Source organism: Canis aureus, chromosome 5 (genome assembly GCF_053574225.1).
Source record: "Canis aureus isolate CA01 chromosome 5, VMU_Caureus_v.1.0, whole genome shotgun sequence".
NCBI classification, from domain to species: Eukaryota; Metazoa; Chordata; class Mammalia; order Carnivora; family Canidae; genus Canis; species Canis aureus.
In genome coordinates this window covers 42,934,669-42,951,443 of record NC_135615.1, presented here as the reverse complement: position 1 = coordinate 42,951,443, position 16,775 = coordinate 42,934,669, and the positions used below count along the sequence as shown (strand labels likewise).

General features: G+C 40.1%; 1 protein-coding gene across 1 annotated transcript; it reads left to right on the top strand.

Moving 5' to 3' along the window:
• Nucleotides 1–2,360: 2,360 nt before the first annotated feature.
• Nucleotides 2,361–15,011, top strand: C5H5orf46 (chromosome 5 C5orf46 homolog). Its single transcript, XM_077896451.1, has 4 exons — nt 2,361–2,502; nt 6,597–6,732; nt 10,869–10,925; nt 14,796–15,011. Exons 1-3 carry the CDS (start codon nt 2,433–2,435, stop codon nt 10,915–10,917), a joined length of 255 nt encoding a protein of 84 aa, XP_077752577.1. The 5' UTR covers nt 2,361–2,432; the 3' UTR covers nt 10,918–10,925; nt 14,796–15,011.
• Nucleotides 15,012–16,775: the final 1,764 nt, after the last annotated feature.

The following is a 16,775-nucleotide window of genomic DNA, read 5'->3' as shown; positions in this document are numbered from 1 at the left end:
GATAGAACTATCACACAAGTCCAGACTTCTTTTCTCAAAACTATTTATTAATTCATTTATTTCATAGGCATCTGTTGGGTATTCTGGAAACCAGAGATGTCTCAGTGAACAGAGACCAGAATCCTTCCACAGTGGATTTTAACATCTCTGGCAAAGAAAGGCATTAAATAATGAAAGAAAAAATAATATTTAAATCCTAAGAAGGAAGAATACAGAGTGTATAAAAGATTACGAAAGAGAGGTCTGGGTTAGATTAGAATCACAGTTTTCTCAAAAAAAAAGAGGCATTTTAACTGAAATCTGAAACTAAAAGGAATAAACCAACAGAAATGAAAAGATTAAAATACAGCAAACACAGACAACTGAGCAACAGACCCAGGGAGTATTTAATCAGGGTCACAAAATGAGTTAGTTGTACTGACAGGAATAGAATCCTGCTATCCTGACCCTCAATGTGGTGTTATTTCCTTGACACCAGACACTGAAAGCTGATTCAGGAACTTGTCTGAATGCCCCATTTAGCTGATATCTTTGAGAAGCCAGCAGGGCCTAGCTTCCAGGTTGCAACATTAGAGTCTTTGCTTGCCTGTACAGCGTTCTTATGGTGAATTAGAGCCCCCTGAGCGCTCAAAGCTCGTGCAAAGCAGAGGTACTATTAGCCTTTCCTGTGCAAATTACAGCCACATATTAGGGGCCATGGCATGGCTAAAAGAGGAAGCTTGAGTATTTTTTCCCACAAATACCACTAGACAAACACTGTGCTCTCTCCTAAGCAGTAACCCTGATGGCATAAATCTAACTCATTGAAAGCTCCCTACTATGGACTACTATCTCTAGATCACAACCCTTTGTATAGGAGAAACAGGATTAGGGTCTTAAGAAGATAATTTGGAGTGGGACACCAGGGTGACTCAGTCGGTTAAGTGGCCATTCTCAATTTTAGCTTATGTCATGATCTCAGGGTTCTAATATTGAACCCCATGTTGGGCTCCATGCTGGATATGGAGGCTGCTTAAGATTCTTTTTCTATCTGCCCCTCCAACCATCACCTCCACACTCTCTTAAAAAAAAAAAAAAGATAGATTGGAGTTGGAGAGGAAACCTGGAAGGGTCCAAGCAGAGCTGCCTGATGGCTTCCAAGTGCAGCTTTGTGTCTTGTAAGAAGTACTAACCTGAGTGAGAGGGCCATGTCCGGGCTCTGTGACACCAGACAAGCCTCCTGTTTCCATATGTCAATTAACATAATAGGGCCATCTGATACAGTATATATGTTTTGGCCAATCTATAAGTTTAGGAACTAAAGGCTCATCCCAATTAGTTAAATTTATAAAAGGTATAAGGATAACCAATATCATATAGACTTGAACTAAATTTTATCCCCTTGATTGTTCATATTCAGGAGGAAATATATTTTACACTTGAGATACATAGCAGCATTTCAACCTCAATATTCCCTTTTACTGAGTGAAAAATGTATTTTTCTTTTCTTTTTTGATGTTTGCTATATGCCTTGAGTAACATGTATCTAACTCTGAAAACAAGTCTTGCCCTTAAGGAGTCTACAGTGTATTGATGGAGACATTTAAACACCCACCTATCAGGCACCTAGCGGAGCATCTACCTCTGTCAGGAAGAACCAGAATGAGCTTCCCAAGGATGTGAAGTCAAAGCTGAGACCATTTAGAAGATCCATACTAAGCTCCTTGAAGATTCAGTAGTAAAAAAAAAAAACAAAAAAAAAACTCTGTCGTTAAGAGATCCATGTGCAAAAGGAGAAGAGATCTCTTCAAGTACTTAGTTCTCAAATAATATGTTAGGGTTCCAGAAGGCAGATGATAGAGCAACTGTCTGGAGTGGGGTGGAATCATCATCATGAAGGTTCCACAGGAAGGGGCATTTAAACCTGAGTCCGAGGAATAAGTAGGAATAAGAGGAGATGATGGGGAGGTTTATCCTGGGAAAAATAAAGAGCATGAGCCAGTGGCAAGAGGGTGTGAATGGGCATGTCGATGTGGGGACAAGTAATTAGTTCAGAGCATGGAAAAACAAGCAGAGGGCAGAAGGAGGGCGGTAGGCACACCTTACCAATCTGATTTGTGGCCTGCTCCTTAGCCCTGCATAGTAACTGCCTGATAGCCATCAAATCATTGATGCTGCCATTGGAACTACCTCTAACAGGGTTACTGTAGTGCTGTTTATAAAATACACATTACAGAAAGCAATAGGGTTTTCCTTTACCTAAGTGAAAAACTTAGGGTTTAAAAGATAGGGCAGGGTTCATTAGTAGAAATCCAAGCGCAAGCTGTGCAGATATCTTGCGCAACAACCTAAATTCCACAGCAGATGATGTCACCTATAAAGGCTCTATAAATGGAGCAAGTCTTGGGGTGCATTTGAGCAGGTTATCTGCACCTGTACCCAAGGCTGCAAGCATGGCTGTCTCAGTGCTGCGGCTGACGATCGTCCTGGGACTACTCATCTTGATCCTGACTTGCCAGGCCGGTAAGTGCTTCCAAGAGCAGCCCATGCAATGTGGGGTAGTTAGCCAGGATTAGAGGAAGGTGGTGGCACTGATCCAGAACTCAAAGAGGAAAGAGGGAGACGGGGCTTTGGGCAGTGCAGAAAGAGCCCTGGGCAAGAGGACAAGAGGCAGATCTTCTAACAAAAAGAAAGTAGGATTTGTATTCTAATGTGCTTCAGTGACAGCCTCTAACCTCAGCAAATGTATGAAGTTTGGAATGATCTTTTTTCTTACATATTCATGCAGTGCAGTGACACTAATATATTATAATTTTTTTGACAGCCGAGGGGGTACTTATTTTTTGATGATTCTAACTAACAATGTTCAAAGGTAAAGAACATATACCCTGGAGTAAGTCTCGTGAATCTGGCTTTACCACTCATCAGAAATGTGACTTCAGGCAGGTTATTCAACCTCTCTGGGCCTCACGTGTTAAAGGGAGTATCAATAGTTAACTTTCATATAAAGTGATGAAAACTGAAGAAAACTGAATAAGAGACAAAAGTCTGGTCCTTAATAAGCACCTGCTAAATATTAACTGTTATTGTTATCATATATTATCTCATTTGATTCTCATAAAAATCCTTTTAAGTAAACATTCCAAGTTTTATCACTTCTCCTTCAGCAGGTTAACAAAGCTTGCAAAAGGCAAGTCACTTGGGCATAGATACAGGTAGAAGTGACATGCCTGGGACTGGAACCTCGGGTCCCTCGATTCTGTCCATTATGACCAAGTGCCTACTTCTTTCGTGTCTGTTCTGAGCACGTAGGGGACTACAAGGCAGCTTGAAGATTCTCCTTAATTTATTTTGGGCTTGCAGAAGAAGGTAAGCTCTTGACTTGTCTTTATTCAGAAGGATAGGTCAGAAAACACAGCCAGTGCAAGTAATTTAGTAACAGAGCCCTTTGAAATGTTCTGAATGTAACTTGTCAGAACTCCACATCGTCAGCCAGCCACTGTCCACCCGCAGAACATACAGGCAGACTGCCACAAAGACGACCTCAGACACTAATGTGTCTGTCACCTCCTGAAGTCATCACCACAATAAAGGGAAAGATGAGATGGCTGCTCTAGGACCAGTCCCCAGCTCCATGTCTCATGACTCCGAAACTAGTTAAATCAGTTCACTGCTTTGAACTTCAGTTTCTTCATCTGTAAAATGGGATAACAATCAACTTCACCAGATCAAGTGAATATACCCTTGTTATCACTTTGTAAACCATGAACACTATATAAATATCAGCAGGAGTGTATTTTTTCAGAATTTTGTGATTACCTTGACAGAAAACCTCAACCAAGTAGTTGATGTAAATAAAGACTAGTCCATATTATACTTGAAAAGAAAAAAATATTCTACTATTGGCTTTGATATTTTGTTTCCAGTATGTCAGACTTCTTCATTTTTATTATTTTTATTTATTTTTCTGCTTTTCAACATTTTCAAATTTCTTAATTCCTTAACTGCAGTTTTTAATTTTCATAATCTCCTAAAGCACCAGAGGAAAAAAAAACTATGAATCATTTTGTTACTATTATTACTAATATATTTTATTTATATATGCACCCATTATTATGGACATATATCCATAATAATGCAGCAGTTATTTATTGTGGGTTTACCAAGGACCTGGTACTGTGATAAGTGGTATACACATGATATGGATATATAGATTTGGGTATACACATACGTATGTGATACATATGAAGATATACAAAATATCTTCCGATCCTAAACACAATGAGAAAACTGAGAGTGGTTAAGTATTGTGTGTAAGGTCACATGATGGATTTTTTTGCTGAAGACAGGAATCAAACTCAGGTATACAGGACTCCAAAACACATGGTCCACCATACTCTGAAACTTCTTATTTTATTTTATTTTATTTTATTTTATTTTATTTTATTTTATTTTATTTGTTTATTCCTAAGAGACACCGAGAGAGAGAGACGCAGAGACACAGGCAGAGGGAGAAGCAGGCCCCATACAGGGAGCCCGATGCAGGACTCGATCCTGGGTCTCCAGGATCACGCCCTGAGCCAGAGGCAGGCGCTAAACCACTGAGCCACCCAGGGATCCCACTCTGAAACTTCTTAATACAGATGTGGTTCAAGGGCTGGGGCTAAGGATCCAATCTTCACACATACTCCAAACCAGGGCTCTTTGCATATTGAAAAGTTAGCATTTTGCATCATATTAAAATAAAACGTCAGTAAAATCAACTTGTTATGCAAGTAAGCATAGAGCAACATGGGGCAAAAGGAACTCACCTTTCATGCAAAGAATTGCTGTTTTGTACCTCATAAATGTCTTCAGGGGAAAACTGCTCAAGGATAGTATTATATCATGTTTTTTATTTACCAAATCTGGCAACACTACTTGTGAAGCTACAATAACACTAAAAGCTAAAGGTCCCACTTCATCCAAACCCCGGAGTCCAAGAGGGAGGCCACTTGAACCTGCTAAATGCCACTCTTCATTATTTTTAATCTCCTGAACCATTTAGACCATAAAGCAAAGCCAATACCCCCCAAGGGAACTTGCATGTCCCCAGCTTCACTCTCTGGATCCTTGGTCCTCATTTAATGGGCACTTGACTAAGAGTTAAGAGTGAGAAACCTGAATTTAGAGTTCCATCCTCTCTTCCTATTTGTGAGATCTCCTGCAAGTCACTTAATCTTTTCAGTTTCCTAATCTTTTCAGTTTCTTAGTTCAATTTCTTAGTAAGTGCATACCCCATAAGAATGGTCAAGGGTAAAATCACAGGGCATTTGTAAAGTCCTGTATATCCTATTTACAGGACTAGTCCTGTAGTCCTATTTACAGACTATCAAATGATATACAAGTGATAGAATTTCTCCTTGTCATTCTTATTATACTGCTTTCAATCTTATAACATACTTGTGGTTAGATCATAACTTTTCTATCAAAGGCCATATAGCTCATATTTGTTTTTGTTGTTGATACCTTGTATTTTATAAGTATTCTATGTTTGTTGTAGAAAAATTAAAGAATATAAAGAAATAAAGGTATCTCCACTGTAAAAAAAAAAAAAAAAAAGGCTATGCAGTTCAGCACAGAGTGCTTTTGAATCCAGATTTTAATACCAGTCAGACATGGGATTGACCTCTATTTTGGTCACTCACTAACTCTGCTTTGAATTGGCTCCTCAAACACTCTCAATTTCAACTTCTTAACTTTTAGCTTGACATAGTTTTGCCTAATAGGGCTGCTGCAAGAATAAAATGATGTAACAGTGCATGCAGATCACCTGTCATAGGTCTATCCTTAACAAATGCTACCCATTATTATGTCACCATTATTATCATTACCACAGGCTGGGGACTGCATGGAGAAAAATACATTAAATGGGCATTCTGGGGGCGCCTGGGTGGCTCAGTGGTTGAGTGTCTGCCTTTGGCTTAGGGCATGATCCTGGAGTGCCGGGATCGAGTCCCACATCAGGCTCCCTGCATGGAGCCTGCTTCTCCCTCTGCCTGTGTCCCTGCCTCTCTCTGTCTTTCATAAATAAATAAATAAATAAATAAATAAATAAATAAATAAATAAAATCTTTAAAAAGGGGAGGGCATTCTGGGGGTGCCTGGGCTCAGTTGGTTAAGTTGCTGACTCTTGATTTCAGTTCAGGTCATGATCTCAAGGTAATGGAACCGAGTCCCCTGTCAGGCTCCTCACTTTGTGCAGAGTCTGCTTGAAATTCTCTCTCCCTCTGCTCACTCTTGCACTTACATTGTCTCTCTAAAATAAATAAATAATCTTAAAAAGGAGGGGAGGGCATTCTGGGATTTACTAGTTGCTTAACTCTGGACAAGCTACTAACTTCCATGAGCTTCAGTTTTCTCAAACAGAAAGGAAACCCACGTCTACCTAAGTATCAATATATGTCGTTTTTAAGAGTTAGATGATACAAGTGAAGACTTTGTCCAGGCAGGCATTAAATGTTCAATAAATATAGTTGTTCAATAAAAATAAGCTGTATAATTAATGAGGGGATACAAAGTGGTCTAGGGATCCCTTTATTGCTGAGAATCACCTGAGATTCTGTTCTGTTTTTCAGATGACAAACCAGATGACCAGCCAGATGCCTCAGACAAAAAAACAGAGCCAGAATTCCCCAAATTCCTAAACCTTTTGGGCACAGAGATCATTGAGAATGCAGTGGAGTTCATCCTTCGCTCCATGACGAGGAGCACGTAAGCACTGAGACAGACCTTGCTTTTGTCCAGTTTGCTGTTGGTAATGACCACATTGCATTAAAATGAATGAGAAACAAAATTGTGCATGACAATATATTATTTGAGTTGAAAAGTATTGCCCTACCTTAAGATAAATTTGCATCGCAATGAATTTTCCTAAACTCTTTTGGAGTGTGTACATTCCCAACATGTAGTTCCATAAAATATTTTTTATCTCAGTGCCAGTGGGGTAGGAGCACTAGACCAGGGAATAGAAAGCCAGGTTCTGGTCTTCACACATGTGCTACTTGACTGGGTGAACTCCTTCTCTGAGTGCCTCAGTTTCCTCATCTGTATAGTTAAAAGAATAAAGGACCCACCCAGTCCAGGCACTGTAATTCTTTGGTGAAGATGGTGGGCAGTGACGTGTTCATTAGTAAGAGGTGTGATGACTCCTGCCTTTATCTTCTAGTTTGAGAAACTGAAGAGGGTTAGCAGAGGGAATAGCTGATCTCTTTTCAGAGACAATCTAGAGAACCTCTCATATGAGTATTGATCATGAGGGATTGCCATGGTGGCAGAGCATATAGCCCAGAATCTTCCCAGGGTTCCCTACCTGCTTCCAAGCCCCTGTGTCCAACTCCTAACACATCTTACTCCAGTCTATACACAGCTCTGATTTTCACTTCTACTTTGCCCTATTGTCATTCCACCCACAGTCATCTCCCTACTTTCAGCTTTCCTGGATCCAACCTGCTCTGAATTTCCAGGCATTTTCAATCTCCACTCACTGAGTCTCTCTTTCAAAGGCCCCAAAGCAGAGCTTGACAAAGTGTGGTCTAGAATCTCCTGGAGAACTTGTACAAAATGAAGTTTCCTTCATCCCGTCTTGCATCTTCCTAGGGCAAAGCTAGGGATATGCTTTTTAACAAGCTTTCTGGTGATTCTGATAGCCCATCAATTTTGAAAGCCCTCCATTAGATGCTCTGCACTACATGGACCTTAAAGGTCCACCTACCCTTTAAATTTTTATTCATATTTGTGTAAATGTGCATCTTGACTTTTGTTTTAGGGAAAATGCTTCTGACTTCTGTTCGATTCTCAAAAGGGTCTATGACCAATAACAGATTAAGAAACACTTCTACAGAGAAGTAATCAAGGGCCATGTTGTAATCTCTGATTTGCTTAAATCAATATGTTATCATGTGGATAGGCAGGATTCTGCATACCATCCTCATGCACAAACTATTGAAACTCACAGATGTTTATTTTTGTATTGTTATTTTTCTTATTATGATTGCTTTTGCAACCACTGAGTTCCTGGGATTGTTAATATAAACAGAGAGGAAGCCCGCAAGCAAGCACAAAGTACTTATTGCACTCCTGTTGAATATTGTTACAAAGCACAACAATAGCAATGCAAGGAGTTGAGATAGTATTTCTTTTTATTTCTTGCCTGGGGAATTCCCCAGATGTAAACTGGAACTTTTTTTTCTCTGTTAACCCTGAAAGCTCATTATCTGAAATATAAGACAACTGATGTCAGCTCTGGGTTTGGGAATGGCAGCTTGACTTCAACCATTTCCTCTTTTCCACATTGTTTTCTAAGTAAATGATGTTCTTTCTGTTTCTGGAATTTAAAACCACCTCAGGCTCTCTGCCCTTGCTTTCATTTCTGCCTAAAATGCTCTTTCCTTCTCTCGTGACTAGTGCTTTGTCCTGTAGCTCATCTAAAAGTCACCACCTTGGAAAACAATTCTATTGCCTCTCTTATTCACACTATCTTCTCTCATTCCCTATAGTTCTTCTCTCTTACTTTACCTTGTCATAGTGTCGTTATAATATATATCACCATCTTTATTTATTTTTAATCATGTAGCTATATGAAAGTGGGGACCAGATCTATCTAGTTCATGGCTCTAACACAGTACCTTACAGATTGAATGAGACATTCAGAAAATAATTGTTGAATTGATTAACTAAGGAAAAGTATCTTAGAGATCAGATCTAAAACCCATTATTGCAATTTGACTGAGAAAGCCTGAGGGATCTTTGTTGAAAGACACAGCAGTCCTTGCTCAAGGGAAAAATCTAGCCGTCCTTTCTTCCAAGGGAAGACCATAAATATAATGGGGATGGGGAATGGGAGGAGACCATCAAGATGTATTCTAAGTCCTTAGACACAAAGTAGGGGCAAAAACTGGGAAGGACAAATCCCTTGTAGAATGTAATTCCCTTGTCAAAGATTTGCAGTCCTTATGGTAAAATGACATAGCAAATGCAGTGATGACTAATATGCTAACTAAGATAAATGTCAGCAAATCATCTCAGGTAATTTCTAGAGAATGAAGTTGTCACTGACAGCAGGATACTTAGGGAAGTGTTTATGGCAAGGATGAGATACAATTTGGGCCTTCAAAGATAAAATGAGATTTGATTAGAGAGAATGACAGGGATGGGGGAACTTTATAAAGATGAGAATTTTCTTGATTTACTCTAATATATCTGATGTGTAAGTACTGTGTAAGGCACATAATAAATACCATATGAGTGCTTTTCAGGGCACTGACTAGAATAGCTCACTTTCTCCACTCTGGATTAGAGCTATGTTGACTGGATTCTGGTCACCATTGTCTGAAAAACATACATATTCTTAATTGCTCTGACCCCTCAAGAAGGTTCCAGTCTTTGTGAATTTCCTGTCACCTGCTGAATTTCCATGACATATATTTTCCTGTTTCCTCCCTACCTCTAGCCATTCTTTTGCATTCTTTCTGACTTTTCTTTATGCATCTGCCCTTAAACATTACTCCTTGAAGCTCCAAATATAGCCAGCGTGGGTCTTCAGATGGGCAATATTATTACCGGATCTTTCCTGCTTGTCACCACCTTTCTTGAATCACTGAATATTCTACCTCTAAATTTTTTTGCTTTATCATTGTTTTTCTTCAGCTCCACTGACTAGCTGGCCTAGCAGAGTCCTTCCTCGCCTCTTTCCTGAGCTCTTTTTATTATTTATGGTTGGTTCCACTGTTTCTGTCTGTCCTTCCTCCAAACCATCCTCTACTCATTGTCAGATAACAAAAACACAAGTTGGGTTCTATTACTGCTATGCTTGAAACCCTTTTGTGAATTTCCATAGGCTGAAAATCAGAACAAATGCATTTGGCTGATGTTAAAATGTTCTTCCCTGAGGCCTGTGTATCTTTCAATCGCGAATCTCACTCCTGAGGTCAAACGCCTGATGCCTCAATGACAAACGATTTGTTTCAGAATTGGTCATGTTTGCATAAACCCCCAACATCCTTGCACATGGCTCTTCGCTGTGCCAACAAGGCCTTACGAGGTAGACTTGCTTGTTTACCTAGCAAGTCTAATCATTTTTTCAAGTCCAATTCAAAGACAAGCTCTGTGAAGACATCACAGACCCCTACAATTACAGAATGCCGATATTTATACTCTGGATTTCCTAATGCTTTGTAGGAACCTTCATGTCTGTTTTCTTTCCCCCTCATTGTTTTCAATTGTGTCTATTTTCTCCACTAGACTATGAACTCCTCCAAAGGCCATAGATTAATCATTTTATCCTTTCAGCAGCTACCCTGCACTCTACCCTTGAACAGTATAGTTCTTCTAGTATTAACTCCTGATTCTAGAGATCTCAGTTTTAGACTTTGCAGTTTACCAGCTTTGTGACTTGGACATGTTGTTTAATCTCTTTGATCTTTAGAAGTTTTTTTTCGTACATAAAAAGATAAAAATTCATTCATTTATCCATTTACTATTTATTTAATGCAAACATTTATTAATTTATACTATATGCCAGGCACTGTTCTAGGTGCTGGGGATATATTACTAAACAAATATACCAATATATCCGTCTTATACAGTTTATATATAAATAGACACCTAATGAATAGATTTTTTTTGGCAAATTCAAAGAGGTAGCTGTGCAAACAGATAATTCACAAACTACAAGCTGTTATGGAGGTATTGAATTTATGACACTTATTTATGGCACTTATTTATGACATAGGAAAATCTACAGAAGAAAACTGGCTCAAATATTTTAAGACATCCTAGTGATTATCCTAACATTCTTATTTAATCTCAATCCTAATTTATTTTTTGTCTTTATCTTTTTTCTTTTCAAGAGGATTTATGGAATTTGATGATAAACAAGGAGAACATTCAACAAAGTGACTTCCCAGGTGACTTTTTTTTCAAAGATTTTATTTATTTATTCATAAGAGACAGGGGGTAATGCAGAGGCAGAGGGAGAAGGAGGCTCCCTTCTGAGCAGGGAGCCAGATGTGGGGCTGGATCCTAGGACCCTGGGAACACAACCTGAGCCAAAGGCAGATGCTTAACCAACAGAGCCACATAGGTGCCCTCCCCAGGTGATTTTAACTTACAATTTATAGCTAAAATAATAGCATACTGAACAAAGGGTCTGTCTTATTTTATTTAATTAATTTGGGCATCCCTGTGCCTACCTATAAGCAAAAAAGGTGTATTTTTTTGTGTTTTTGCATTTGTTTTTGCTGTAGTTTCTTAAACTTAATTTTAAATACATATTTTTTTATCATCATAAAGTCACAGACCTAATAAGATTATCTTAAGAAAGGAGGCACAGCTGCAGGGTGCAACATGTAAGCACTGGGAGTTAGGAGACCTGGTCCTGCCCCAACTCTGCTAGTCACTTGCTTTGTGTGCTTGGCACATGAGGGGATTGTGTGCACTAAAATAGGCCCATGTAACTGTGCAATTAGTTACTTATGAGAAGAGTGAGATTTGCTGAACCTAATTTCAGGAGAAAAGACTAACAAACTCTCTAATCTCACATAGTTGGATTTATAGTTGTCTCCCCTTATCTGTGAAGAATACATTCCAATACACCGGTGGATACCTGACACTGGATCTCATTGATACTATGCTTTTTCCTATATATATACATACCCGTGATAAAGTTTAATTTACAAACTAGGCACTGTTACAGATTAACAATAATAACTAATAATAAAATAGGAGAATTTTAATAATATACTGAAATAAAAGTTATGTAAATGTGGTCTCTCTCTCTCTCTCAGAATATCTTAGTGTACTGTACTCACCCTTCTGATGATGATGATGAAGTGAGATTATAAAATGGCCCCATGATGAGATGAAGTGACACAAATGATACAGACATTGTGATATAGCATTAGACTACTATTGATGTCCTGACATTATGTTAGAAATAAGATCGTCTGCTTCCAGACTTCAGTTGGCTGTGGGTAACTGGAATTGTGGAAAGCAAAACCATGAATAAGGGGGAACTAGAAACAATATAGTTTGAGTGCTCAGAAACACTCACTGGTTCCTTATTCTATTCTCTTGGGAGAATGGATATTGAAATACAAAAACAAAAAAAAAAGAAATACAAAAACAGAAATGATATAGCTGAGAACAATTATTTTATGAGTAGCTAGCATAAACAATACATACTCTGCTTTAAGCATTAAGCTAAGTGCTGTATATATAGTACCTAATTTCACTCTAACATCACTATAAAAATGAGTATTGTTATTCTTTAATTTTATAAGTAAGGACTATGACCAAGTCACTAACATGGCCAAGTGAGAAAGGGAAGAGGGAAAGATTTGAACTCAGGCAGCCTAATTCCAGGTTGTGCATTCTATCACTATGCAGTAGTGCTAGTAAATAACAAAGAACAGTGCAGAAGGAAGCAGTTGAAAAGAGTGAGCAAGCTGTGTGATCTTACACATGCCTTCAAGGTGCCCACAGAAACAAAACACCACCCCTTTGGTTAATTGAGTTATCTTACATGTATTTCCAGGAAGCACGGTCTTTCCTAACTCTATTTCATATCTGATCTAGGAATGCTCCTTTTCCCTATTGTCTCCACTTTATGACCTGAGTGTTAGTAATGTCGGCTCAGCAAGTTACTATCATATTACCCAGGAACTTAACCTATTCTTTTCTGTAAGCTTCTAAGGACAGAAATCAGTTCTGGGCATTGGAATCAAGACATACTCAACCCAGACCCCCAAACCAGCTAAGCTTCTAAGAACACTCACTTACGCTTGCATTTCCCATTTCCATCTTCTTAGAGCACAGCTTACCTCTTGTTGCAGGTTCCAACCCTCAGCTGGTTTATTCAGAGGCTGCTGGCACGCACCTCTACCATTGGTACCCACACCCTGAATCCTTGGAATTCTACACCAGCCATTCAATGTGGGAGATAGTCCAATAGACAAGATGCCATTAAGGAATATAAAGAGCAGAAGAGATGGAGAAGAAAGAAGTTCAAGCTGTTGAACTTGTCTGTTCTTGGTTGTGCAACCCTGGGGAGGTCACTTGGCCTCCCTGAGTTTCACTTCACTCCTTATTAAGGTCAAAAATTTAGGGAACTTAATTGTTCCAGACCTTAATGCCAGAATTTTAACTGCATATAAAAAAACGTTGAGTAGGTTCATGAACCAATTGTGCATGCTCTGATGGGCAAGGAGGAATGGCTCAACTTAGGGACATAAAAAAATGGGCTAGGGAGAGGGAAGCCTCTCCCTAGAGAGGGAAGGCCAAGATCAAATTTTGAATGGTTTGATCAGGAGTATCTCTTTAAACCCTAGTGATTATGCATGTAATAGGTAGCTTTAAAAGTTGCACGTGTATGATAATTGCCACATCTAATCAAAAGCAAGTCACCACTTTAGAATTAAATGACTCACAGCATTGCCTATTTCTCCAGTATAGAAAATAGAAAAGATGACCAAAGTTCTAGGTTTGTCCTAAATTAAGATAGACAGACGGATAGATACATGGATACCCCATCTTTCTCCTATAACACATGCCCCTTTCTTACAGACTCCTTTAGTGCTTATTTAATCTGCACTTACTATGTGTCAGATTCTACCTATTTCTATCAAAATAAATAATGATGTCCAGCCATTGAGAAGTTGACAGCGTGGGCTATCATTTAGCACAACGTACCCCAGGACTCTGGAGGGAAATTAAAGTCATGTATAAAAGTGCCTTGGACATGCCTTGGAGAAAGGAAGTAAGGGACATGTCTGGAGAGAGCGGTGAGCACTTAAAGGGCTTTACAAAGAAGGTGAACTTCTGTACATGTCTCAGATGACTGATAGGACAGAGTCTCAAAAGCAACTCATGCAATAGTTGGACACTTAATCTGAGACCCTCCCAACCTCTGCTTGATCACATTGGTACAACTTCCTTATGTTAGTAGCCTTAAAACTTATTTCCTATTGTCCAGCATCATTTGAAATAAATCATAGGGATTCAAGTACCCTAGTGTCTTAAGTCACTGGACATCTTAAGGTATAAATTTTCTTCTTGTAGTTAAAAAAATCTGATGAACCTCACTAGGCTATTGTCAAAGAAGTAAAAGTTGGGAAAGTGCTTCATGAATTCTTAAATTCTAATTATGTGTTTTGAATTAAGAAAAAATATACTATGTACTCAGTAGATCACATCTGTAGAGTTGTTGAGTCAGAACTTTCTGAGGGACCTGGGAATAAATACATTTTGGGGTGGGGTGGAGGGAATAAATACATTTAATAGGAAATCCTTATGCCGTTGAAGAGCAAACTACAGTTGGGCATGACATTCCTTAATATCCACTCCATGATGTCTTATGGGAAAAATTTCTTGTTGAATTTAGAGAAAGAAAAATTTGCCTTCCCTAAAAACTACTTCTTCCTTTCTGATTGTAAGATTTATGTAGCATGGTCTATTCTTTTATTTTTTTTTTCCTGTCTATCCAGAAACTCAAACTAAAACTGATGACTCACTTTATCCCTAAATTTAACCTATGAGCATCCTCCCTTCATCTTTGTTGCTGATTCTTGCCACATATATCTTGCATTTTCATTTTTGTTGTCGTTGCTTATTTCCTCAAATAGTATTATGGTTGATATCATTGTAAATCATTTCACATTTTAAAGTGCAGAGACATAAAAATGTTAGAGAAAAGATTAAAAACTTTTTGTTATTTTTCTTAAATATTAAGCCCTCTATAGTTGGTAATTGTTTCCCTCTATCTGGCTTGTGTTTCTAAGGACACACCCCACAAGGTTCCAGAATAACCCAAGGGCAGCCAATCCTGCTTTTCCAGTTCTGCTTCAGGAGTCCTCCAGAGCAGAGGCCCCAAAAGCAGCTCCAAGCAAGTTCTCAGGATTCAGGACCTGGTTCAACCAAACACAACTATTTTGAACATCCTGACTTAGCATTCTTGCCTCTAGAAGTCAGAATAAATGTGTCTTCTTAATGTCACATATCCTAGTCAACTGAGGAGATTTTTGTTGGTACCAGTAACTCTCCTGAGCATATTCAAAGTTTTTAATGATGCAAAAAAATATAAAATATACAATTATTATTAACTACAATAACCAAAGGATGGTTCAAAATAAGGAAGCTAAAGCCCAGATAAAGTAACAAGTCCAAAGTCACAGTAAATGACAGAAGAAGAATTTGAACCTGACTCCAAAGAACAAACTCTTAGCCCTACAAATGTATGACATTTCACAGTTAAAAGTTTCACATGTCCTTTTTGGAAAGTCTTTCAAATATATCTGAGCCCACTCTCCTGGACTAAAAACCAATCATTTTTTTAAATTAACAAGCCTATTACTATTCCTGAGAGTCTTTATCATTCTCATAGAATAGCAGAGTATCAGGGATGGAAGAGTCCTGGAAAAGTCTTGTGCAGCTCTCATATTTGTTCTACCACCTGATTACACAGAGGCAGGTACCCAGTAACCATTGCTATGGTTCTTGCCAACTTGGTCATAGAGGAGGATTAAACCCCTATAAAACCTGACCTATCTGAGTCGGAAAGATTCTCCCAGAATTATTATATGGACAGTAAGACCAGACTGAAATCATGGAACATGATGATGATAATAATCATGGCAGTGTTCTAGAATAAAGGATCTCTCTACTTCTATTGAGTTCTCAAGAGTTGTGCTGGGTTTGGCCTTTCCTAAGCATTCTCACTCTAAAAGGAACACCAGTGTTTCAATAAATCTTTTGTTTGTCTTGCTTCCTATTTTAATAGCCAAAATTTGTCTTCAGCCAACAGAAAGGACCTTTAATAATATAGATAACTACACAAAGAGTAAACACCTACAAAATACCAAAAATACGGAAGGGAGGGGCAAGACGGCGGAAGAGTAGGGTCCCCAAATCACCTGTCTCCACCAAATTACCTAGAAAACCTTCAAATTATCCTGAAAAATCTATGAATTCGGCCTGAGAATTAAAGAGAGAACACCTGGAATGCTACAGTGAGAAGAGTTTGCGCTTCTATCAGGTAGGAAGACGGGGAAAAAATAAAGAAACAAAAGGCCTCCAAGGGGGAGGGGCCCACGAGGAGCCGGGCTGAGGCCGGGGCGAGTGTCCCCAGGACAGGAGAGCCCCGTCCCGGAGGAGCAGGAGCTGCACCGACCTTCCCGGGCGGAAAGGGGCTCGCAGGGAGCTGGAGCAGGACCCAGAAGGGCGAGGATGCCCTCGGGTTCCCCGGGACAGTAACAGAGCAACTGCGCGCCCAGGAGAGTGCGCCGAGCTCCCTAAGGGCTGCAGCGCGCACGGCGGGACCCGGCGGGACCCGGAGCAGCTCGGGGGGCTCAGGCGGCGGCTCCGCGGAGGGGGCTGCGCGGCCCCGGGAGCAGCTCGGAGGGGCTCGGGCAGAGGAAGAGGCTCCGCGGAGGGGGCTGCGCGGTTCCAGGAGCAGCTCGGAGGGGCTCGGGCGGCGGCTCCGCAGAGGGGGTTGTGCGGTCCGGGGGCGCGAATCCACCAGCGCAGGCTCCGGAGCACAGGGCGCCGGGACACAGTCCAGGATCCGGCCTCCCCCCGGGACAGGCAGAGGCTGGGAGGGCCCAGGACAGCAAGGACGCTCCTGCCCCGAGCTGAGCAGATCAGCGGCCCCACCCCGGGGCCTCCAGGCCCTGCAGACGGAGAGCTCCGGAGTTCCTGCGGGGGCTGAATCCAGGGCTCCAGAGCTGGCCCCGCCACTGGGGCTGTTCCTCCTGGGGCCTCAC